General features: G+C 39.4%; 1 protein-coding gene across 2 annotated transcripts; it reads right to left on the bottom strand.

The window, feature by feature from the left end:
• Nucleotides 1-366: 366 nt before the first annotated feature.
• ZNF286A (zinc finger protein 286A) lies at nucleotides 367-25,430 on the bottom strand. Of its 2 annotated transcripts, XM_012444309.3 has the most exons (6): nucleotides 25,330-25,430; nucleotides 24,721-24,954; nucleotides 23,741-23,829; nucleotides 19,484-19,598; nucleotides 17,994-18,086; nucleotides 367-3,083 (listed from the first exon to the last, which is right to left on the bottom strand). In XM_012444309.3, exons 2-6 carry the CDS (start codon nucleotides 24,755-24,757, stop codon nucleotides 1,852-1,854), a joined length of 1,566 nt encoding a protein of 521 aa, XP_012299732.1. In that variant the 5' UTR covers nucleotides 24,758-24,954; nucleotides 25,330-25,430; the 3' UTR covers nucleotides 367-1,851. The 2 variants fall into 2 exon arrangements, with proteins under 2 accessions (XP_012299732.1, XP_012299733.1); XM_012444310.3 differs by lacking the exons at nucleotides 24,721-24,954; nucleotides 25,330-25,430 and adding an exon at nucleotides 23,501-23,633 and having other exon boundaries at nucleotides 23,741-23,830.
• Nucleotides 25,431-27,329: the final 1,899 nt, after the last annotated feature.

Below are 27,329 nucleotides of genomic sequence, written 5' to 3'. Positions count from 1 at the left end.
ATTATAAGAAGTCTTAACAGAGATAATGTTGAAGGGGCAGGGGTACAGACTGAACTTGAAGGACAGGATTTAGAAGAGAAGAAATCTGTGATTAATTACATTTTTGCTACCATTTTTCATAGTTTTCTTTTCACACAACCTGTATTATTTTATAGAATAAGAAAACATTGACATTTGTATAGTGTTTTGCTAAATCTTTATTTGACCTTTTGCATTGTTTCCAATTCCCCTACCAGTCTTTGGTCACCAATGTAACTTATGCTACTATGTCACTGGGGTTTCATGATTTGTCTACCTTCTTCAGGGGTCTCGGATAAAGACCAACCAACATATAGAGAATGACAATGATATGGTTTAGATCTGTGTCCCCACCCAAATCTCATGTTGAATTGTAATCCCCAGTGTTGGAGGTGGGGCCTGGTGCAAGGTGACTGGATCATGCAGGTAGTTTCTCAAGAATCTTCACACCATTCCCTCTAGTGCTGTCTCATGATATAGAGTTCTCATGAGATTTGATTAAAAAGTGGGTAGCACCTTCCCTCTCTCTCTTCCATCCCTGTGAAGATACCTGCTCTGGCTCTGCCTTTTGCCATGAGTAAATGCTTCCTGAGGCCTCCCTAGTCATACCTCCTGTACAGCCCATGGAACCATTAGCTAATTAAACATTTTTTCTTTATAAATTACCCAGTCTCAAGCATTTCTTTATAGCAGTATGAGATTGAACTAATATAAACAACAACAACAAAAAGCAGGTAAATATTAAGGCCAGAGAAATGGCAACTTCTTCATAAAGGGAAGCTGCTTATCCTCAAGCAAGTCAATTGAGGACTATCCTGTGAACTATTTTCTGTACCTGTTTTCCAGTCATACAGGGAAGTATGCCCTGGTGTCTCACAGTTGCTTCAGTTCTTCTTTACTGGGACCCTAAATATAATAACACACTGAACCCATCAACTTTTCAGATCCTCAATATCCCTGGAGCTTTTTCTCAAATGGACAAAACACAGCTTATAGAAGTAGAGAAATGAAGTCTCCCTGACACTTCGATTATAGAAAACCAAGGATTCATTCACTGCCAAGGATAAGAAAATAAGGACTTGATCAACAACCACTGTTAAGATTTTGATTCATTCGTTACTTCACATAAACTCCAAGGGAAATGGAAAATCAAAGAAGGTTACCACAATAGAGGGATAACAATGATATAAATCAATGATGAACATAATCCATGTGAACATAACTTAGAATCATCTGTAAATATTATACATCCTAGTTACGGTCATCAAATTGGACAGCAACTTGTTGGGGGAGGAAGGGAATCCTAACGACTTTCAACCCTGCCTTTTTGTTTTTTTATGGCTAATATAAAAGAAATGACAGTCTGGAGGAATTACACCATATGTATATCTAGATCTCTACTTGGGACTCACAGAGTAATAAATAACAACACTATGTCTTCCTGATAAGGATATAAGCCCTCAGCCTAACCTACCCAATAAGAATTTCCTTACAAAGTGAGCGGCTACAACAAAGCTCTGACATAACCCAGAGTGGGGAAAACTAGAATTTACAATGTTTGTACTGCTACCCACTCTCAGGGACTTCTTGAATTTCTACAAATAGCTATTTGAGAGGTTGGAGATTAAAATTTTGAAATTGCTGGCTAGATTTCATAGTTATCAAATTAATGTACATAAGGAACCTGTCTATGGCTCAAAACTATGTATTATAAATGAAATTAGATGCATAGAGAATTGGTCCTCACATGCATATGGATGGGTCTTCCACCTAAACACTCAAGTATTTAACATAGTGATAAAACCAATACATCTTTTCACATTCAGTAATTTTTTAGGGCTTCTCTTCACTGTGAACTCTTTGATGTCTGATGAGAGATGAACTGCACTTAAAGCTTTTTCCACACTCAATACATCTAAAGGGTTTCTCTCCAGTGTGAGTTCTCTGATGTTGAATAAGAGCTGATGAATGAATGAAGGCTTTTCCACACTCACTACATTTGTATGGTTTCTTTCCAATATGAATTCTTTGATGTTTAGCAAAATTTGAGCTCCGGCTGAAGGTTTTCCCACATTCATTACACTCATAGGGTTTCTCTCCAGTATGAATTCTTTGATGTTGAACAAGATGTGTGCTCTGACTAAATGTTTTTCCACATTCACTGCATTCATATGGCTTTTCTCCAGTATGAACTCTCTGATGCTTCGTTAGGGATGAGCAATGGCTAAAGGCTTTCCCGCATTCTTGACATTTATAAGGTTTCTCTCCAGTATGAGTTCTTTGATGTTTAATGAGTGCTGATGAATGAATAAAAGCTTTATCACATTCATTACATTCATAAGGCTTCACTCCAGTATGAATCAACTGATGCTGCACAAGATGTGTACTTCGATTAAAACCTTTCCCACATTCATTGCATTCATAAGGTCTCTCTCCAATGTGAATTCTCTGATGTGTTGCAAGGGATGAGCTTTCTGTAAAGGTTTTCTTGCATTCACTGCATTCAAAGAGAATTCTAGTATGAGTTCTCTGGTGTTTAGTTAAATTAGCTCTGTGGCTAAAAGATTTCCCACATTCATTGCAGGTATAGGGTTTCTCTCCAGTATGGACTCTCTGGTGTCGAATAAGCACTGAATGGTAGGTGAAGAGTTCACCACAATCATTACATTTATGAGGTTTTTTCTCTTTATAAGTTCTCTGCTTTTTCATTAAGTTTGATTTTTGTTTCAATCTTTTTTCAAGTGTATGGAAGGCATAAGATCCTTTGGGAACTCTGTCTTCAGTGATAAGGACAGACTTCTGATTGAAGCTTTTCCAATACACATCATGCTCATGGTCTGTTTCCTCAGAGAGTGAATGCATGTGAGTGAACATTTCTCTCAAATGTCTCTCCCCATCTCCTTGCTGATTCTCTAACCAATTTTCATATTCAAGAGCTGCTTCCAAGTTGGAGTCACAGACACTATTTCTTGTCAGTCTGTCTATTATTGCAACTTTGCATGATTCTGCTTTGGAAAAATCTTGCACTGAAGTTGAATCCTTGCTCTCTGGTCTAGTCTTCATGTCTGAAAGACATTGGAAATGCAAATTTCCTTCGTTTTCTGTGCTCAACAAAAAGGCAGTTCTGTAATAGGTAAGAGTTAATGAAAGTGAAAAGCATGCCTTCAAGGAGCAAGTGGATTTGACTCTTAGATGATTTGCAAAGAGAAACAAATGGAGGGAAACAAATGCTCAGAATATGCAGAGAAAATGAGTACATTCTATCCAGGAGAATCAGAAGATGGGAGAGATGACAAGAAATGTAAGAGCAGAGATGCCAATAAAGATAAAGCAATATATCCATGGATGAGCAGGCAATGAGTACACAGATCAGGATGGGGAAAAACAACATTTTATAGCATACATACTTGTTGTAATAAATTTCTAGGCATACAACCATCTCAGTGTAGAGTACAGTTATGCCTTCTAAATTTTCAATATTCCAATCCTACTCACATCCAAATATGTATTCCATTGCCAGTTTAATCTTCCTAACAATGCTTTTGTAACATTTCCCTGATCAAAAACCTCCTATGATCTCCTAAAGGCATAATGACAAATATATGAAATGATACATGCACAAGGCTATTCATTGAAGCACTAATTGAAGTAGCAAAAGACTGATAACATCTCACATATCTTACTATACAGGAATGATTGAATATAGTGGATACATACAATGGAGTACTATGCAACTCCTTAAAAAATGACAAAGATTTTTATATATTGCTATAAAGTGTCCACCAGGATATATAAGCTTAAATACAAAAAGCAAGATAAAAATAAGCATACATAGTTTGCTACTTTTTTATAAAGAAAAAAGTGGGCACAAATACATACACTATTTTGTTACATTTTCAAATATAAAAACAAAACAGGATAAATGGAAAACTAGTAAAAATTTGTACCTACAGGAAAAACATCAGAACAGGGGAGAGAAGGCAGAGATGGGAACTTAACCTCTCTAAATATATCTAATATAAATATAGAATTTTTATTTCAAATATAAAGCTGATTTATAGAAATTATTATTTTTCTGAGACAGAGTTTCATTCTTGTTGCCCAGGCTGGAGTGCAATGGTATGATTTCAGCTCACTGTAACCTCCACCTCCTGGGTTCAAGTGCTTCTCCTGCCTCAGCCTCTCCAGCAGCTGGGATTACAGGCATGTGCCACCACGCCCAACTAATTTTGTATTTTTAGCAGAGACGGGGCTTCTCCATTTTGGTCAGGGTGGTCTCAAACTCCTGACCTCAAGTGATCTGCCCACCTGGCCTTCCCAAAGTGCTGGGATTAAGGGTGTGAGCCACTGTGCCCAGTTGAGATAAAATATTTTAAACAGTGTAGTTCAAAGAAATAAACAGAGGAGTAAAATAGAAGAGCAAATACAGAAATAAAGTATATATAAGAATAAAAGATAATATGATGGTGATATTTCAGTCAGTGAACAAAACATAGATTTGTTTCTCCAGTGATGCCACGGCAACTGATTAACTATTAGAATAAAATTAAGTTAGATGAGTCACTCATTTCATACACTCAAATAAATTCTATTCATTCATCAATTTATCTTCTATTCATTTTATTCAACAAATATTTATAGAATATCTTCCATGTACTAGGCTCCGAACTAGTCACTGGGGAAAAAGTCACTATGCACATAGAGGAAGAAAGAATTCAATCTAACATTCACAAGCAAAATGTGAATTGCAGTTCTGCCACTTACTATCTGTGTAATACTGGGTAAGTTATTTAACCTCTCTACTTCAGTTACCTTACATGTAAGAGGGGGCAATGACAGTACCCATCTCACAAGGAATGCTAGTAATACCTACTTTAATGAGCATTAAATGCAAATATTTATGAAGCACTTAAAACTCTGACATAGCATAAGTGCTACATAAGTGTTTGTTAAATAAAGAAAACATAAATTGATACAAGGCTTGTATAGGTAAGTAGAGGTAAAGATCTTCAAGTACGGTCTATGAACCCCTGGGAAACTGTAAGTTGAAAACTCCTTTCAAAATAACATTTAGATGTTACTTGCCTTTTTCATTGTCTCAACATTTTCAATGATGTTGTAAAAGTAATGGTAAAATTGCTAACAACTTAGCACAAATCAAGAAAATGATACTAAACTTACTAGCAGTCATTGTATTCTTCCCCATCATGTACTCTTGGTTTAAAAAAAAAGCCAGTTTTATTTTAAAATGTCTAAGGAAGCATAAACATTATTAATTTCATTGAATTTCAACCCTTGAAATGCCTTTTTTTTTCTTTTGAGACAGAGTCTGACTCTGTCACCCAGGCTGGAGTGCAGTGGTGCAATCTTGGCTCACTGCAACCTCCGCCTCCCGGGTTCAAGTGATTCTCCTGCCTCAGCCTCCTGAGTAGCTGGGACTACAGGCATGTGCCACCACACCCAGCTAATTTTTGTATTTTTAATAGAGATGGGGTTTCACAATGTTGGCCAGGCTGGTCTCGAAATCCTGACCTTGTGATCCGCCCACCTCAGCCTCCCAAGTGCTGGGATTACAGGTATGAACCACTGCGCCTGGCCCAAATGCCTTTTTAATATTCAAGGTTAATGAAATAGGAAATATTTATAAGACAATTCTGTTTATACCAAAGAACAATAGTCATCTTAAGAAAAACCACCATGTAATCATTTGAGTTGTGAGCTGAACCTACCACTTGTTTCAGAGACCACCACTTTCCCCGAAAGAATGACTGAATGGCAAACTATGTTATCTAACTTGGGTATTTGGCAGACAGTTTCAGGCAGAAATTACGAGTTGTGGAAAACTTTTATCTACCACCAAGAGCTTGATGGCTTCTTAAAACTTCTGATAAGGTCAGTTATGATACTAAAAGTTATAATATTTTAAAATATTGCACAATGTAAAATGTCAATATAGATCTGCATAATTTAGTGAACCAATCCAAAAGATTGATACATTTTAATATATGAAAAATTCATGGATGTGGGTTCAGATTCCACATTGTACCTAGTCTTTCAGAAAGTACCACTTGTTCAGTTTTGGAGCTGTTTCAAAGAATAGCCATAATGACCTGAAAAGAATATAAAATGCTCCTTCCTTTTCCAACTTACATCTGTACGATGCTGGATTTTCTTCATACATGTCAACCAGAACAACATATCATATCAAGTTGCATTCAGAAACAGTTGTGAGAATATAGTTATCTTCTATTTATGAGATTAAACAGATTGGCAAAAGTATAAAACAATTCCATACTTCTTAATAAAATTGTTTTTTTGTTAAATAAAATAGCTGGGTTTTTTAAAATAAAAATTATACTATGGTAACATGTAACAGGTTTTAACTGTTTATTTCTATTTTTCTTTTAAGAGATGGGTCTCACTGTATTGCTCAGGCTGGTCTCTAACTCCTGGGCTCAACAGACCCACCCACCTTGGCATCCCAAAGCACTGGGATTACAAGTGTGGACCACCACACTTGGTCAATTATTTGTAGATGAATTCGCTAGTAACTTAAAATTTTTCTCAGTTTTAACTTGTAGTATAGTAACTATTGGTAGACACAACCCACATAAATGAAACACCTTTAGGGTCTTTAATAATTTTTATAGTTACAGTAGGTCCTTTAATGCCAAAGCATTCAGAATTGCTACACTAGAGCACAGAAATGGAAGAAGAGTTAGCTGTGAAATGAGGCTGGGATAATGAGTAAAAGCCAGATTTCACAAGATTCTGTAGATGATCTGCAGGGTTTTATCTGTTACCCTAAAGGCAGTGAGAAGCCACTGACATGTTTCAAACAGAGTGATGACAAGATCAGATTTGATTATGAAAATATCACTCTCACTACAGTGTTGAGAATGAAGTATTGAGGGCAAAGGTGGAATCAGAAAGCGTATCACAGTATTCCAGGCAAACAAAAAATATAAAAAGGGAAATTAACAGTGAAGAAATACTTAGAATATAATTAAGTAAACACAGTGATGAACTGGATAAAGAAGAGAGGGGGAGATGTAAAGACTGTTCATAGATTTCTGGCATGTACAATTTGATGACAATAAGTACCATTAAAACAATTACGGAAAAAGGATCCTGATAGGGGGAATGGGAAATTTAGACTTATTTTAGACATTCAGTTTTAAACATGTTGTATTTGGGACTCATTTTGAAAGAAGGTAACTGGTTGTGGGAAGGATGAGACTAATGAAGGAGTAAGTAAAGGCTGCAAACAGTTGATTATGGCCAAATCTGACCCTTGGCATGTTTTCTTTGGCCCACACTGTTTATACAAACTTTTAACATTAGTTACCCATGTTTAAAAATAGAAAGATTACAGATAAATGAAAATTTGGGGTTTCTCTTTTGAAAAAAAACTGAAACATACTGAATGACAACCATTTAGAGCAGGGATTGGCAACTACAGCCTGCTGTCTACTTTTCTAAATAAATTCTTACTGGGACACACCCATTCATGCATGTATTACATTCATGCACATATTGTCTAGGGCTGCTTTCATGCTTCTGCGGCAGATTGAGTGACTGCAGAGACCATGTCCCACAAAGCCTAATTATTTACTATCTAGCCCTTTACACAAAAAGCTTGCCAGCCCTTGAGCTAGAGCTAATGGAGTAATGGCTACTCCTTTCAGTTGAGGCCTCTACTCCTCTAGTTCACCAGTTTCCACCTTTTTTGCTTAACTCACTGATATTTCCTCCTGGCCCATGTAAGTACTCAAGTTTATGACTCCACGCATACAAAAGGAGGGGAGATTAAAATCAAATTTTGAGCAATTTAAACATTTAATTGTTCAAAAAGAAGGCAAAGAAGATACACTCAGAGAAGTAAGAGGCAATTCCAAATGGATTAAGAATTTAAAGAATTTGGCAGGAGATCCAAGATGGCCAATTAGGAGCAGCTCAGGATTGCAGCTCCCAGCGAAAGCCTGGAGGGTGAGTGCACGCCGCATTTACAGACAGATTTTTATTGCCTACAGGCCAAGAGATTCCCAGGCGGAGGAGCCCCACGGGTCGCCAGCGTGGCTGTTTTGGCCGGTGCAGCTGTTTTGGCCAGCGCCCTGGAGCCACGGGTCTCTGCACAAAATACACAGGTCCGGGCGCCATTTTAGCTGGCGATTGGAGCTCCTGGGAGACAGAGTTGCCCATTCAACTGACAAAAAAGGGGACTGAAATAGGGAGCCAGGCCAGGAGATTCCCAGACGGAAAAGTGCCATGAATTTCAGCATGGCTGTTTCAGCCAGCTCAGTAGGTCGCTGCACAGGAAATCACACAGATCCCGGTGCCTCCAACAGGCGACTGGAACACCTGGGAGACAAAGTCGCCTGTTCAACTAAAAAAAAAACAACAAAGGGGTCTGAGACAGGGAGAGAGGTGATCAGGCTCGGCTGGTCCCACCCCCACAAAAAAACAGCAATCTGAAATGCTCTGGGTTGAGTGTTTCACAGCAAGCACAGCTGAACCCGGGACGGTCCAGCTCTGTGGGGGAGGGGCGTCCGCCATTACCGAGGCAGTCCACCACTACGGAGATAGTCCACCATTGCTGAGGCAGTCCGCCATTGCTGAGGCAGCCCACCATTACAGAGAGAGTCCGCCATTACAGAGGTGGGCCGCCACTGCCGAGGCAGTTCTAACTATACCCGCATAAACAGGACTGCAGAGAAGTTCACACGGCAGCTGGGCAGAGCCCACAGTAGCTCAGCAAAGCCTCTGCAGGCAGACAGTGACTAGGCTGCCTCCTCACTGGGCAGGGCAGCCCTGAAAAAAGGCAGCAGCACAACAGAAACTTATAAACAAAGCCCTAACTCCCCAGGACAGAGCATCTGGGGACAAAAAAAAAAGGGGGTTTATGAGTTCTGCTGCAGCAGACTTAAACATACCTGCCCAGCAGCTCTGAATGAACAACGGAGCTCACAGGTCAGCACTTGAGCTCCTATAAAGGACAGACTGTCTCAAGCAGCGCCCTGACCCCCATATATCCAAAGAGTCACCTCATAAAGGAGAGCTCAGACTGACGTCGGGCAGGTATCCCTCTGGGACAAAGATAGCAGAAGAAACTGGCAGCAACCCTTACTGCTCTGCAGCCACTGCAGGTGATCCCAGGCAAGCAGGGCCTGGAGTGGACCTTAGCAGTCCTACAGCAGAGGGGCCTGAATGTTGGAAGGAAAACTAAGAAACAGAAAGAAATAACTTCATCATCAACAAACTGGACGTCTACTCAGAGACCCAATCTGAAAGCCAACAACTACAAAGATGACATGTGGATAAATCTACAAAGATGGGAAGAAACCAGTGCAAAAAGGATGAAAACACTCAAAACCAGAACACCTCTCCTCCTACAAGGGATCACAACTCCTCACCAGCAAGGGAACAAGGCTGGATAGAGAATGAATGTGATGAATTTACAGAATCGGGCTTCAGAAGGTGGGTAATAAGAAACTTCGCTGAGCTAAAAGAACATATTCTAACCCAATGCAAAGAAACTAAGAACCTTGAAAAAAGATTTGATGAAATGGTAACGAGAATAAACAACTTAGAGAGGAATATAAGTGAATTGATGGAGCTGAAAAACACAACACGAGAACTTCGCGAAGCATACACAAATTTCAACAGCCAAATTGACCAAGCAGAAGAAAGGATATCAGAGGTCGAAGATCAATTCAACGAAATAAAAAAAGAAGGCAAGATTAGGGAAAAAAGAGTAAAAAGGAATGAACAAAGTCTCCAAGAAATATGTGAAAAGACCTAATCTACGTTTGATAGGTGTACCTGAATGTTATGGAGAGAATGAATCCAAGCTGGAAAATACTCTTTAGGATATTATCCAGGAAAACTTCCCCAACCTAGCAAGGCAGGCTAATATTCAAGTCCAGGAAATACAGAGAACACCACAAAGATATTGCTCAAGAAGAGCAACCCCAAGGCACATAATCGTCAGATTCACCAGGGTTGAAATGAAGGAGAAAATGCTAAGAGCAGCCAGAGAGAAAGGTTGGGTTATCCACAAAGGGAAGCCCATCAGACTCACAGCAGATCTCTCAGCAGAAACCCTACAAGCCAGAAGAGAGTGGGGGCCAATATTCAACTTCCTTAAAGAAAAGAACTTTCAACCCAGAATTTCATATCCAGCCAAACTAAGCTTCATAAGTGAAGGAGAAATAAAATCCTTTATGAACAAGCAAGTACTCAGAGATTTCATCACCACCAAGCCTGCTTTGCAAGAGCTCCTGAAAGAAGCACTAAACATAGAAAGGAACAACCAGTACCAGCCACTCCAAAAACATACCAAATGGTAAAGAGCATAGACACAATGAAGAAACTGCATCAACTAACAGGCAAAACAGCCAGCTAGTATCAAAATGGCAGGATCAAATTCACACATAACAATATTAACCCTAAATGTAAATGGGCTAAACACCCCAATCAAAAGACACAGACTGGCAAATTGAATAAAAAGCCAAAACCCATCGGTGTGCTGTATCCAGGAAACCCATCTCACATGCAAGGATACACAAAGGCTCAAAATAAAGGGATGGAGGAAGATTTACCAAGCAAATGGAGAGGAAAAAAAAGCAAGAGTTGCAATTCTCATCTCTGATAAAATAGACTTTAAACCAACAAAGATCAAAAGAGACAAAGAAGGACATTACATAATGGTAAAAGGATCAATGCAACAAGAAGAGCTAACAATCCTAAATATACACGTACCCAATACAGAAGCACCCAGATACATAAAGAAAGTTCTCAATGACTTACAAAGAGACTTAGACTCCCACACAATAATAGTGGGAGACTTTAACACCCCATTGTCAATATTAGACAGATCAAAGAGACAGAAAATTAACAAGGATATCCAGGACTTGAACTCAAGCCTGGACCAAGCAAATCTAATAGACATTTACAGAACTCTCCACCCCAAATCCACAGAATATACATTCTTCTCGGCACCACATCACACCTACTCTAAAACTGAAGGAAGTAAATCACTCCTTAGCAAATGCAAAAGAACGGAAATCATAACAGTCTCTCAGACCACAGTGCAATCAAGTTAGAACTCAGAATTCAGAAACTAAGAACTGTACAGCTTCATGGAAACTGAACAACTGGCTCTTGAATGTTGACTGGATAAACAATGAAATGAAGGCAGAAATAAACATGTTCTTTGAAACCAACGAGAACAAAGACACAATGTACCAGAATCTCTGGGACACATTTAAAGCAGTGTCTAGAGGAAAATATATAGCAATAAATACCCACATGAGAAGCAAGGAAAGATCTAAAATCGACACCCTATCATCAAAATTGAAAGAGCTAGAGGAGCAAGATCAAAAAAACTCAAAACCTAGCAGAAGACAAGAAATAGCCGGGCGCGGTGGCTCAAGCCTGTAATCCCAGCACTTTGGGAGGCCGAGGCGGGTGGATCACGAGGTCAAGAGATCGAGACCATCCTGGTCAACATGGTGAAACCCCGTCTCTACTAACACAAAAAATTAGCTGGGCATGGTGGCGCGTGCCTGTAATCCCAGCTACTCAGGAGGCTGAGGCAGGAGAATTGCCTGAACCTAGGAGGCGGAGGTTGCGGTGAGCCGAGATCGCACCATTGCACTCCAGCCTGGGTAGCAAGAGCGAAACTCTGTCTCAAAAAAAAAAAAAAAAAAGAAGACAAGAAATAACAGAGAGCAGAACTGAAGGAGATAGAGACACGAAAAACCCTTCAAAAAATCAATAAATCCAGGAGCTGGTTTTTCGAAAAGATCAACAAAATAGACCACTAGCCAGATTAATAAAAAAGAAAAGAGAGAATAATCAAATAGATGCAATAAAAAACAATAAAGGGGATATCACCACAGATTCCACAGAAATACAAACCATCATCAGAGATTATTACAAACAACTCTATGCACATAAACTAGTAAACCTGGAAGAAAGAGATAAATTCCTGGACACTTGCATCCTCCCAAGCCTAAACCAGGAAGAAGTCAAAACCCTGAATAGACCAATAACAACGGCAGAAGTTGAGGCAGCAATTAATAGCCTACCAACCAAAAAAAGCCCAGGTCCAGATGGGTTCACAGCCAAATTCCACCAGACATACAAAGAGGAGCTGGTACCATTCCTTCTGAAACTATTCCAAACAATCCAAAAAGAAGGAATCCTTCCCAAATCATTTTATGAGACCAACATCATCCTGATACCAAAACCCGGCAGAGACTTGCAAGAAAAGAAAACTTCAGGCCAATATCCATGATTAACATAGAAGCAAAAATCTTCAATAAAATACTAGCAAACCGATTGCAACAGCACATCAAAAATCTTATCCACCATGATTAAGTAGGCTTCATCCCGGGGATGCAAGGCTGGTTCAACATATGCAAGTCTACAAACATAATTCACCACATAAACAGAACCAAAAACAAAAACCACATGATTATCTCAATTGATGCAGAGAAAGCCTTTGACAAAATTCAACAGCCCTTTATGCTAGAAACCCTCAATAAACTAGGTATTGATGAAACGTATCTCAAAATAATAAAAGCTATTTACGAAAAACCCACAGCCAATATCATACTGAATTGGTAAAAACTGGAAGCATTCCCTTTGAAATCTGGCACTAGACAAGGATGCCCTCTCCCACCACTCCTATTCAATATAGTAGTGGAATTTCTAGCCAGAGCAATCAGGCAAGAAAAAGAAATAAAAGGTATTCAATTATGAAAGAAGGAAGTCAAATTGTCTCTATTTACAGATGACGTGATTGTATATTTAGAACACCCCATCGTCTCAGCCCAAAATCTCCTGAAACTGATAAGCAACTTCAGCAAAGTCTCAGCATACAAAATCAATGTGCAAAAATCACAAGCATTCCTATACACCAATAACAGACTTAAAGAGAGCCAAATCAAGAATGAACTACCATTCACAATTGCTACAAAGAGAATAAAATACCTAGGAATACAACTAACAAGGAACATAAAGGATCTCTTAAAGGAGAACTACAAACCACTGCTCAATGAAATAAGAGAGGACACAAACAGATGAAGAAACATTCCATGCTCATGGTTAGAAAGAATCAATATTGTGAAAATGGCCATACTGCCCAAAGTAATTTACAGATTCAACGCTATCCCCATCAAGCTACCAATGACCTTCACCACAGAATTGGAAAAATCCACCTTAAACTTCATATTATCTCAAAAGAGAGCCCGCATAGCCAAGTCAATTTTAAGCAAAAAGAACAAAGCTGGAGGCATCACACTACTGGACTTCCAACTATACTACAAGGCTACAGTAATCAAAACAGCATGGTACTGGTACCAAAACAGAGATATAGACCAATGGAACAGAAAAGAAGCCTCAGAGGCAACACCACACATCTACAACCATCTGATCTTTGATAAACCTGACAAAAACAAGCAATGGGGAAAGGATTCCCTGTTTAATAAATGGTGTTGGGAAAACTGGCTAGCCATGTGCAGAAAGCAGAAACTGGATCCCTTCCTGACACCTTACACTAAAATTAACTCCAGATGGATTAAAGACTTAAACATAAGACCCAACGCCATAAAAACCCTAGAAGAAAATCTAGGCAAAACCATCCAGGACATAGGCGTAGGCAAAGACTTCATGACCAAAACACTAAAAGCATTGGCAACAAAAGCCAAAATAGACAAATGGGACCTAATCAAACTCCACAGCTTCTGCACGGCAAAAGAAACAGTCATTAGAATGAATCAGCAACCAACAGAATGGGAAAAATTTTCTGCAATCTACCCATCTGACAAAGGGCTGATATCCAGAATCTACAAAGAACTAAAATGGCTTTACAAGAAAAAAACAAACAAGCCCATTCAAAAGTGGGTGAAGGATATGAACACACACTTTTCAAAAGAAGACGTACATGAGGCCAACAAACACATGAAAAAATGCTCATCATCACTGGTCATTAGAGAAATGCAAATCAAAACCACATTGAGATACCATTTCACGCCAGTTAGAATGGCGATCATTAAAAAATCTGGAGACAACAGATGCTGGAGAGGATGTGGAGAAATAGGAACACTTTTACACTGTTGGTGGGAGTGTAAATTAGTTCAACCATTGTGGAAGACAGTGTGACGATTCCTCAAGGACCTAGAAATAGAAATTCCATTTGACCCAGCAATCTCATTACTGGGTATATATCCAAAGGATTATAAATCGTTCTACTATAAGGACACATGCACATGAATGTTCACTGCAGTACAGTTAACAATAGCAAAGACCCAGAACCAACCCAAATGCCCATTGATGATAGACTGGACAGGGAAAATGTGGCACATATACACCATGGAATACTATGCATCCTTAAAAAACGGTGAGTTCATGTCCTTTGTAGGGACACGGATAAACCTGGAAACCATCATTCTCAGCAAACTGACACAAGAACAGAAAATCAAACACCGCATGTTCTCACTCATAGGTGGGTGTTGAACAACGAGAACACATGGACACAGGGAGGGGAGCATCACACACTGGGGTCTGTTGAGGGGAAATAGGGGAGGGACAACGGGGGTGGGGAGGTGGGAGAGATAGCCTGGGGAGAAATGCCAGATATAGGTGATGGGGAGGAAGGCAGCAAATCACACTGCCATGTGTGTACCTATGCAACAATCTTGCATGTTCTTCATATGAACCCCAAAACCTAAAATGCAATTAAAAAAAAAAAAGAATTTAAAGAATTTACATAACCTTGGGGTGATGAAAAACGTTTTAAGCAGTACTGAAAAGGCAGGACAAAAAGACTGTAAAACATTGAATTTGTAAATCAAAACATACAGCAAAACTGAAAGGCGAAAACTAGAAAAAATACCTGTAACATATCAAAAGGTAAAAACCTCATATATAAGGATCTTTTAACAGATCACCATGAAAACTGCAATACCCCAAGAAAGGGAGATGGGTGGTGAGTGCGCAAGTCACAGAAACTGATAGGTCTATGAGGAGAAAGGGACATATTCATAATCACAGGAAAAGATTTTAAAACTTTCAATATTCAAAAGTATAACATTAAAAAAAAAAAGAATATCCAGGAAGGGTTTTCTTTATGAGCTATAAATACTACTAAGTATAGTAATTAGAATAGTATGATATTCGACATAGACAGACAAGTAAACCAGAGAGACAAGAAACAGAACCAAGTATACAGGGGAACTGGGTTTACCAAAAGTAGCATTACAAATCAGTAACAGAAGGTTATTCAATGAACAATGCTGGACTTACTGGTTTTTTTTTTTTTTGAGACGGAGTTTCGCTCTTGTTACCCAGGCTGGAGTACAATGGCGTGATCTCGGCTCACCGCAACCTCCGCCTCCTGGGTTCAAGCAATTCTCCTGTCTCAGCCTCCTGAGTAGCTGGGACTACAGGCGTGCACCACCATGCCCAGCTAATTTTTGTATTTTTTAGTAGAGACGGGGTTTCACCTTGTTGACCAGGATGGTCTCAATCTCTTGACCTCGTGACCCACCCACCTTGGCCTCCCAAAGTGCTGGGATTATAGGCGTGAGCCACCGCGACCAGCGACTTACTTTTAAGCATGGAAAAAGACAAAATTAGTTTTCCTATTTCTACCATATACAAAAATAAATACCCATAAAACAAAATTGAACATTTTTGAATAAAATAAAGATTATATTTCTGACACTGGGATAAAGTAGGTAGAGAATTAACAAAAAACAATGTTAAAAAAAAAAAAATCAAAATTCTATATTCCTAAGACACCAGAAAATAAATAAGCCAAAGATTGGAAGAACCAATTTCTTCTCACTGATTTGCAATGCTACTTCTGTCATATATTAGCACCTAAAATATATGAAGAATCCACCAAATCAAGAGAAAAGCCCAATCTCAAAAAATAGGCAAAGGGTATCAACAGGTAACTCAAAAGAAGAAACTTGAATAGCTAACAGACATGAAATGCTGAAACTCATATTTATCACTCAGAGAAATGAAAATTTTAAAACATCAATTTGCATCCATCAGATTGACAAAAATTAACAAGTCTGATAACTCAACTGTTGGCAGCTCCTAGTAAAGCTAAACATGTGATGATTTAAGATCTACTAATTGTTCTTCCAGTTATCTCCCTAAACCAGCTCTCAAGATGAACATTAGGCATCAATAAAAGAATGATTACTGCAACTGTTACTAATGGCAAAAAAAAAAACTGTTCAGTTTATTCATACAATGGACTTACTGCTCCACAGTAGCTGAAATGAATAAACATTATTCATATATATTAACATAGATTAATATCAAAATATAATGTGAACATTAAAAAATTAGACTACATAAGGTACAATAATAAAATATACATATTGCTTTATATACATATGTATATATGTCTCTGTATACACACATATACACAAACATTGAAATCATTCACACCAATTTCAAGATATGGTGGTTACTTCTAGGGGAGAAAGAGAATAAAAGGGGTTTCTTTTTTTGTTTTTGTTTTCTTTTTTGAGAAAAGTCTCCCTCTTTTTTGACTCTCTCTTTTTTGAGAGAGTCTCCCTCTTTTGACCAGGCTGGAGTGCAATGGCATGATCTCGACTCACAGCAACCTCTGCCTCCCGGGTTCAAGACTCTCTTGCCTCAGCCTCACAAGTACTGGGATTACAGGTGCATGCCACCATGCCTGGCTAATTTTTTGTATTATTATTATTTTTTTTTGAGACAGAGTTTCGCTCGTTACCCAGGCTGGAGTGCAATGGCGCGATCTCGGCTCACCGCAACCTCCGCCTCCTGGGTTCAGGCAATTCTCCTGCCTCAGCCTCCTTGTATTTTTAGTAGAGACGGGGTTTCACCATGTTGCCCAGGCTGGTCTTGAACTCCTAACCTCAGGTGATCCACCCACCTCGGCCTCCCAAAGTGCAGGGATTACAGGTGTGAGCCACCACACCTGGCCGAAAATAAAAGGGCTTAAACTGAGTATGTAGTACTTTTCATTTCTTAAAAAAAAATACCACACACCTCAAAAGGATGGTTAAATGAAAATGAGCAATATTAAGTGTTGATAACCATGTGGAACAACTAGAACGCACAGACTGCTGCTGGGAATGTAACTGGTGCAATGATTCTGGAAACCTCTTTGGCAACATCAACCAAAAGTGAACATGTATCTATCCTATGATAAAACAAGTCTACTTGTATGTATATATCCAAAAGAAATGCATATATTCATTCGTTCACCAAAAGGCTTTTAAAAAGTATACATAGCAGCATTATTCAGACAGCTAAAAACTGGAAACTATCCAAATACTCATCTTCAGGAGAATAAACTGGTATATTAACAAAATGAAAGATTATGTAACAATGAAAATGAATAAACTACCATGACATCCAACAACATGGATATATCTTACAGCTAATGCTCAGTGAAGGAAGCCAGATACAAGGGTATATACAACACGATTCCATTTATAGACAGTCCAAGAACCGTCAAAACTTGGTGCTCTAAGTTAGGATAACGTTATCCTTGGGAGGAGGGAGGGGCTGAAAGAGGGGGCACAAGGGTTCTTCTAGGGGTGCTGGTGAGGCTGTTTTCTTGATTTGGACAATAGTTACATGAATGTGCTAAATTGGTGAAAATTCATACAACTGTATAATTATGAATTTTATATTGTAAGAAAAAGAAAGGAAGAAACAAAAAGAGGCAAACAAAGCAAAACAGGAGTATGTGTCTAATCTCAATGATGGATATATGAATGTCATTTTATTTTCTGGACTTCTGTATATACTTAAAATGCTTTAGAATTTTTAAAAAATTAAAAAATAAAGGTGCACAGGTACTTCTGATATTCTTTCTTAAGCACTGAAAAGTATCATTTCTTTGTTGTCCTGCTGGGCTATCATTTCTGAAGACTCCCATCTATCTGACTCACCTGAATAGCTGTTTTTAGGGGCTTTTCTCTCAAGCTTCAATGGTTCTTTTCCATTCTCCAAGGTGTAGTTCTCAGGTTTGGAAACTGGAAGCCCTATTCATTTAAAAAAAGAAAAAGAAAGAAGAAAGTAATAGGAATAAGTTATTTGTGGACTTTTTCTTCCAGTAGGTTGAATTGTTACATATTCCTTAGTGAATTCCAACTTTCTTTATTTTCTTAATTTATAAAAATTTATTTTTTATTTCTAAAGTTAATGGGGAACTGCCCAGGCAGTTCTAAAGTTAATGGGGAACTGCTGGGATTATAAGCGTGAGCCACCATGCCCAACTTTCATGGTCCCTGACTTGATGGACTTAGTTATTTGTAACGGGTATAAATATCTAAACCAGAATATAGTCTCAACCTCTTGATCTACAAAAACAAAGTATTACAGGAAAAGCTGAAGTAAGGGAGGATGGACCTCTAAATGAATATCTGCAGTAAGTGTCTGGGCCTGGTAACAAGTTCAACTAGATTTGTAAATACAAATATTTTCAACCATCAGAAAAGAAAGGAATTTCTCTTTATTTCCTTATTGTGTGAGGAAACTTCAGAGAGATGTTGAAAAGTAGTCCTTACCCCAGGAAAGGAGGAAAAAGTGGGACCTCAGTGGCAGCACCACACAACTGTAAAGGTAGTAACTTTTTATCTTCTAATGTTTTCCCTTTCCTCCTTCTTCAGTTACTAGAAGTCACTTTCTTAGGGGATTTTTTTACATGAGGTTTGGGAGGGGCTAACCGTCCCCTCCGCCCATCATACAAACATATGCATGCATGTGTGTACCAGCATGCACGCTGGTAGGCCCAGGATCTAAAACTGGCCACAGAGTACTCCATCTCTCTGGCTCTAGAGACTGTTTCACCAATGGGCATATGACTTTATTTGCTGAAACTCCCAGGACAGAAGTAGTTTCTTTTTTAGCTTAGCTATCTAACTGGAAGAATAACAAAACCCTGGGCTGCCACTGGCCATCTTTGCCACATGGGGAAATCCTAAGAATAAAGCTAATACAGGGCCAGGCGTGGTGACTCACGCCTGTAATCCAAGTACTTTGGAGGCCAAGGCGGGCAGATCACCTGAGGTCGGGAGTCCAAGAATAAAGCTAATACAGAGCAAAACCAAGCCAATTGGTCAAAAATAAATCAATTAAGAAATAAAGGAAATTCCCAATAATATATTTGGATCCCTGAAAAATCAAGATTTTTTTCCCCTTTAAGAGTGTGTCGTTAAGTTTCTGTCACTTAAATCCAAAGAATCCTGATACAAGACAAGCATAGACATTTCATCAAGAATCTAGAGCAGGAACAGATTTTCAACATCGGCCAAAAATTATTAACACTTTTTGACTCCTGAATGCACAGGTGAAGGCTTTGTTAAGCTATTTCACTGTCATTAAACTAATGATGTCCCCATAAGCAGATTCCAGAGTCACAATGAGAATCCATTCTTACATAGTGAGACCAGGTTCCTATAGTTCTCCAGCATCACATCCCTTTGTGCAGGATCCAGCTTCCCCCACTCCTCTGGTGTAAAGTCCATGGCCACATCCTTGAATGTCACTGTTTCCTAAGACATAAAACATCTTTTTTCAACATTTTTCCCTTGTAACCTCTCTTTCTTCACCGAATTTCTGCTGGCCCTGGAGCAAAAGCCTGAGATGCACTTAGCAGGGGAACTGACTATGATAAATAACAAGTATTCTAATGGTGTTCAGATTCAGAATATTTTACATAAAGGGTCACTATCATTTATGTGCCAGGTACACTATGCTAGATTCAATATGAGAACCAAAAGATGACCCTGGTTTCTCCATTGAGACACTACAATTTTTCTGGGGAATAAAGTACTGAAATATGAACCAATGAGTCAACAATGTAGTTTGATTAAAGTAAAATATAAGTAGAGGGAAAAAAGGTCATGTCTACATAATGCTTCTCTGAGTCAATAAAAAATTGCAGAGTCAATCTAGTCAATCACTAGATGAAATGCAATACAGAACTCGTAAATGGAGAAGTCATGGAATGAAAAAACAGCAAAAAGCAACCAGTTAAACATGAATTAATTCAAGGCAAAAAGCATTACATTGGAAACAGCTCCAATTTGTGAGATACAACTCATAAATATTTATGTATAAAATATAATAAGATTATACTTCTATAAGACAAAAAATATAAAAACCATAAGGAGATAGGTATATATCTGCATTGCACCGGCAGCTTTAAGTAAACCCATAGGCAACAGGAATATTTTAAGGTTACTGAAGTAAATATAAACCAAATGCTCTAACTGGATAGAAAACATCTTCTGTTTAAACATTCATGTAGCATATGCAAAAAGTAACAAAGTAAATTTCAGTATATCCCAAAACAAAAATAGAACAGAATAATTGATAATAACTGAAAAAAAAATCAAAATATGAAAATAATGATAAAATAAAATAGAAATAAATGCTAAATGGCTAAAACTGTACTCAGAGGAAATTTCGTAGCTTTAAACACTTCCATTACATTTCTGAAAAACGCAAATAAATGAGCAGAGCACACAAATCAAGTTAGAACAAAAAACATAGGAAAACAGAAATATTTACAATATAAAAGCAGAAATTTTAAAAAGAGAAAAATAAGACAGCTGGGAAATCTGAATAAGGTCAGTAGGTTATAATATTATACCAATGTGAATGTCTTGGTTTTGAAAAAAAAATAATAAAGCAAAGTAAAATATAAATTTTTGCAAAATCTGGGTGAAACATATACAGATTTTTTGTGCTATTTGCAACACTTATTACGAATAAAATTATTTCAAAGTAAAGCTACTATAGGGAAAATAATCTAAGATTTAAGAAATAAGATAATTATTCCCTTAAGATAAAATAATATGTAAACATTACTAAGTAGCCCCTAAGTAGAAAAGACATTATGAGGAAGATGACCTTTAGCCTTGAATCTGCATATACATAACTAAATAAACCTTCATTGGGGATTAAGTGCTAAACAATGAGAAGAAAAAGCAAGAACAACAAAAATGCAAACCATTGCACAAACAGCAGGGAAACTACAAAAGAGGAAACAAGAAAGCACAGGAAACAGAATTATAAAAATCACATGGCAAGAAAAGTTTGAAATATATGTATTATATGTGAATGAGAAAATTTCCCTTATCAAAAGGTTTTTCTTTATTTGTTTGTTTGTTTTTCAAGCCACATCCTATATATTGAATAGGCCATCGGGTTGGGTACTGGTGGGTAAATGGAAGGAAATATGGTATACCATATGTCTGAATGTAGTAGTGCAAGCACAAAAAAAATATGGAAAAATATACATCAAATGTTAGTAGGGAGAGGCAGGGACTGAAATTGAAGGGGAAGTAGCACTACCTTTTTTTTTGTTTTGTTTTGTTTTTTTTAAGATGGAGTCTCACTCTGCAGCCAGACTGGAGTGCAGTGGCACAATTTCATCTCACTGCAACCTCCACCTGCTGGGTTCAAGTGATTCTCCTGCCTCAGCCTCCCAAGTAGCTGGGATTACAGGCATGCATTGCCACGCCCAGCTAATTTTTGTATTTTTAGTAGAGATGGGGTTTCACCATGTTGGCCAGGATGGTCTCAATCTCCTGACCTCGTGATCTGTCCAACTTGGCCTCCCAAAGTGCTGGGATTGAAGGCGTGAGCTACTGCGCCTGGTATATTATTACCTTTACATTTCTGTTTATCTGTGTTGTTCACTTCGTTACAATGAGCAAGAATTAAAACTTTAATATTTTAAAAAATCTAATCAAAGATAAAAAATAGCCCAGGCAAATTCTAGTAAGCAAAAAAGCTGCAATATTGCATTTTTAAAATCCAATAAAATCCAAATAGAACAAGGAAAGCTTTTAAAATTTTCCATTAATAGATTCAATCACTTTGATGCTGTAACAGTGTTGAATCTAATATCAAAGTACTGAAATATATATTCACTTCTGGTACCTGTGCCCTAATTTTCCCCTAGCTACTATGCCTGGCCACTTTGAGTCTGTGTAGTTCAGGTAGTACTGACTCCAACTGTGACTCATGAGTGGGATGTGTGCATGCTCGTGTGTGTGTGTGTAGGGGTGTGTGTGTGTGTGTGTGTGTGTGTGTGTGTGTATTCTATAGAGAATTACACTTAGATTTGGCCAATAACTCATCCAGGAATGAGCCTAATACCCCATTAGAGTCAATCCCAGCACTTCTGCAAGAATGACTAGAAGAGAATCTGCCCTTTTTCTCTGGCCTTCAACACAGGAAAATGTAAGCCTAAACTTGTTAGAGGCCAACACTAGGAGAAAAACCTGCTTGACAACAAAACTCATGGAGAAAAAAGAAAAGGTCAGTAAATGAAGAAACAGGCTTTAACATTCTTGCTTGAGCCCTAGATATAGCCAGACCTAGATTTTTCAGTTTGTTCATCATTAGTTACTTCTTTTAACTTAGGCCCATTTGAATTGATTTCATTAGCTGCAACTTAAAGCTTCTTGATTAATAAAGTCTTCAAGACTTCAAGTTGAGAAGCCAATGGAGACAGGCAAGTATATAAAGGATATTGAAAAGTCACTTTTACAAACATTACAAACATGCAGCATCTACTTTTTAAACTTTGGATTATAGAAGCAAAGAAAAGGCTGATTGAGGAATCTCTGGTTGTGGTATGCCATACACATCATGGAAAGCTTCTTTTTTCCTACTCAACTTCTTTTCTTTCTTTTTTTTTTTTTTTGAGACAGTCTCACTCTCACCCAGGCTGGAGTATAGCAGCCCTATTTCAGCTCACTGCAACCTCTGCTTCCTGGATTCAAGAGATTCTCATGCCTCAGTCTCCAGAGTAGCTGGGATTACAAGCATGCACCGCCATACCCAGCTAGTTTTTGTATTTTTAGTAGATACGAGGTTTCACCATATTGGTCAGATTGGTCTTGAACTCCTGACCTCAGGTGATCTGCCCACCTCGGCCTCCCAAAGTATTGGGATTACAGGTGTGAGCCATTGTACCCAGTCCCAAATTCTTTTAATAAAATTTTCAAACATACAAAAGTTTAAAGATGAATATAATAATAACTGATACAGCACAATCACCACCTAAATTCAAAAATTCTTAATATTTGTCTATTTACCTTTTGGGAGAGAGGGGCTAACAATATAAAAGTAAGTTGCAGACATAATACCTTAGCTTCCATCATCTCAGAGGGCTGGATTCTAATTGTAACTCTTTCAATTATGCCTTCATAGGCTTTTCTTTTCCAGCATTTCTTTGAACTATGTGAGTACTTACTATTTTTACAATCACTTCAGCGTTTAAGTGCTTTCTTAAATTGCTACTTAAAGTCACATACATCCTGTTTCATCTAGAGAAACAAGTTTTAAGAGATATTACCACATTATATTTAAAATAGTTTCTCACATTACCAAGCACAGAAATGAGCATAGTAGGCTAAGAAAGGGAAATGTTGCTTACCTGATACCTGTCTGTTGAGGGGCAATAAACAGTAAATGGGGAAGAAATCCATCCAGTGTTATGAGTAAGTAGAAAACATTTTCTTCTGAGTTCATTAGCCTCCTGAGTAGTCTCTTAGATTTAGAACTCAGCTCTGTAGATAGATTTTAGTGGATAAAGAAACTCCACACCAAAAAGAAGGGAGCACATCTGTACTCTAAGAAACAAGGTGTAATTCCAATAATCAACAGACTCACTCACCTGGGATCTGGCCGTGAGGCGCAGAGCAGCCACTTCTCCCTCTTCTGTGTTCTTCTCTTGGAAATCGGGAGAATCCTGGGAAGACAGAGCTAACGGCAAGAAAGCAGTAATAATGAGGCCTCGACTTATCTAGCAACTCAGATATAAAGTCTAAAAACTACTCCAACATCTTGTATGTGCACCCCACAAACACTGAGACTAAAGGTAGCCCAAAAACAGCCTCCCCCTAGGACCCTTGTCCCAGGATGTACAGGAATACTGCTACTCCGGGCTCAAATTCAGTTGCTATAATCATAACACATTCTGGAAGATGGCATCCTCTGATCTAGAAATTAGAATATGTCAGTTAATTTCCCAGCTTAATCTATACTAAATAATTATCAGAGAAGTAAGCTCAATTGTTCTCACTCTGAAAGCTTACTTATAATGTAGATTGCTGGACCCCACCTCAGCTATTAATAAGCATTAGCTGAGCCTGGGGTACAATCTAGAAATCTAACAAACACCCCAGGAGGAATTCTGATATAGGAGGTCACAGCACAACCTTCATGAAAGTGGTCAGGTAGAATTGAAGTCAGTCACTGACTACTATGCCTGTTTTTTTCTATGTAAAACAATATATTTTTGTCAACCAAAGAGCTGAATTCTCAGCCCCAATGGAGGCTAGCATGAGATAATCATTTGGGAGGAAGAGTACGTGAGAAAATGAATTAATTGAGGCTTTGTTGCTTATGCCGTAGAAGTTAATATTTCACTCACATTTTGGGGATAGCTTTGAAGGGTCCACTGTGTGTCCAGCTGCCATGGAAAGGGCAATGCTCCCATACCAAGCCCTCCAGTCTCACTTAAAAAGCCCATCCATCCCCAAGACAATGGAGACAGCCAGCCAACTGCCACCTCCCCTGAGCCAACGGTTTTCCCTTCAGAAGCAGAAATTTCGCCCTTTCACGCTACAAGTTCAACACGTTCGCAATTCTCACCTCTTTTCTCAGGCATTTCAGTCAACTCTGTCTCCATGATCACCACCTCCTCCTTGTTCTGGAGATTCTGCTCTTCACCTCAATTCAGACCTCTCTGGCCAGACGAGTTAGAAGCTCGGGCCTCGTGGTCCCACTTCCTGGCTTCCCTCCCGGGCTCTGATGAAAGGCCTGGGTCAGGTTGGGTCGGGTTTCTTCCTCACGGTGGAATCTGCCTCGGTCCTACGGAGCTGGACCCTGGAAGCCCGGGACAGCATCCCTGAGTCTGGGTCCTCAGATGTCTGTCCCCACCGCTTGGAGATGTCCCTACCGCTTGGAGCTGTCACTGTGGGGACCGGGCGCCTGGAAGAGGTGGCGCTGGGGCATCGGGAGCATGGACAAATTCTGCCGCGCTGGGGGCACTGGCCCAGGACCCCGCGACTGCCCCGCCCGTCGCGCAACGGCGTCCCCGGAGGAGAGGAACAGGCTAGAGCGAGAAGGGACGGGGCTCATGGTATGCCCTCGAGGCCCCTTTAACAAACGCGCACTCCAGCCCCGACCCGGGGCAGAACGACCCGGGGAACCACCACTGAGGCCGAGCGGAGACGAGCGACATCACCACAACCGACTCACCTCCCATCCTGGGCTTCACAAAGGGTATGAACTTCTTGGGCCAGCTCGGAGTCGCGCATGCGTAAGAAGGAGCGGAACCAGGCGGGTTGCCCTCATTCCGCCAGGAACTACAATTCCCAGAAGCCCCTGGGCATCGCCAGACTCCAGTTCTCCGCAGGTGGGAGCACCCGTGGTGCTGCTGGGAGAATCGGAGGCTGGAAGAGCTCCGTCCGTCTCGCGAGAGTATGATGCAACGTCTCTTGTGTCTCATCCCGCCTCTCCCCCACCCCCCCCCACCCCACCCCCGGTCCGGGGAGGGAGGGAGCAGAGGAGAGGCAGACCTGAGTCTGTTCTGTCCCTACGCTTTGTATGCACAAGGTCCTGAGGCACAGTGCTTAAGACTGCCGAGTTCGGCCGGGGGCTGTGGCTCACGCCTGTAATTCCAGCACTTTGGGAGGCTGAGGCAGGCGGATCACCTAAGGTTGGGAGTTCGAGACCAGCCTGACCAACATGGAGAAACTGTCTCTACTAAAAATATAAAAACTTAGCCGGGCGTGGTGGCGCATGCCTGTAATCCCAGCTACTCAGGAGGCTGAAGCAGGAGAATCGCTTGAATCCGGAAGGCGGAGGTTGCGGTGAACCGAGATCACTCCATTCATTGCACTCCAGCCTTGGCAACAGGAGCGAAACTCCGTCTCAAAAAAAAAAAAAAAAAAAATACTGCTGAGTGTAAGATACATTAATACATAGCTTTTATTCATATTTTGTCCTCCCAGAACTCATCGTTTGCTTTCAAAACGTATGACGGATATTTTTAGGAAGAGCAGGTCCCTCTTTGTATGCTCAGTCCGATGTTCCTGGATCCACAGACTATTTGTAATCCTAAAAATTCATGTATTTAAAATGAGTTGAAAAAATTGATGCTGTTTTAACAAATTTGAGCAACAGGTTCTTTGCAGACATAAAAATTAGTTTAAATGTATCATAAAAAGTGGTTCTTTCAAGAGATCGTGATATAGTCTCTCCAATTCTGTAAAGGGACCAACCCATCCACTTCCAACTTCGTGTCTAGACTGCCTTCCTTTTCTCAGTTAATGAGTTAACTGCCCACTCACTCATTTGCACAAGCTAGAACCTGAATATTCTTAACTCTTTAATCTCACCATCTATTTATCACCAAGTCCTATTCATTGTATCTTAAGTAACCCCAATTTTTCCATCTTTCTCTATTCCCAATAGCATTACTTTAATTGGGGCCACCATCATTTCACTAGGATTGCCATCGCAGCCTGATAACTGGATTCCCTAACTAGGGTTTTCTCTACCACCAATCTGTTCTCAACACTTTCTGGCTAGTGCTCATTTTAAAACAAGCATATGCTATTACTTTACTGCTTAAAACCATTCAGTCGCTTTTAGAAACTTCAGGAAAAGACAATTTCCAGTTCCCAAACAGGATTTGTTACTTTCATTGTCTGAGACTCCTGTTAGTTACACCCTTGTGCAATCCCCTCCTCTTGTATATGGACTGGGACTCACTTGTAACCAATACAGTACAATAAAGGTGACATAAAAGTCTAATGTGTGTCTTGCTAGGAGGCTCCTCTCTTGGTGGCTTTGATGAAGTGGTGATGTTGGGGAGACTCATATGCCAAGGAACTGAGGGTAGCCTCCAACCAATAGCCTGCAAGAATGAAAGGGCCTTAGCCTGCAAGGAGCTGAACCCTTTGGACAGCTCTGTGTGCTTGAAATTATTGCTTGTAGAGTCTTCCCATGAAAACCCTGTCTTGCCTGACATCTTGATAGCAGGCTGCAAAGGACTCAGTTAAGTTGTGCTCCGACTCTCACTCATACAAACTATGAGATAATAAACTTGTGTTATTTGAACCACTAAGTATGTGGCAATATTGTTATGCAGGGAAATTTACCTAATACAACTTTCTAACATAAAAGAGGATCTTTGTCAAAAATCTAATCTGGAGATTCCCTGGAAGGGGGAAAATTGTTGGATTGAGCAACTC

This window comes from Aotus nancymaae, unplaced genomic scaffold, assembly GCF_030222135.1.
Source record: "Aotus nancymaae isolate 86718 unplaced genomic scaffold, 86718_ANA_hifiasm-v0.15.2.pri h1tg000018l, whole genome shotgun sequence".
Taxonomy (NCBI): Eukaryota; Metazoa; Chordata; class Mammalia; order Primates; family Aotidae; genus Aotus; species Aotus nancymaae.
This window is presented reverse-complemented; position numbering and strand designations above follow the sequence as displayed.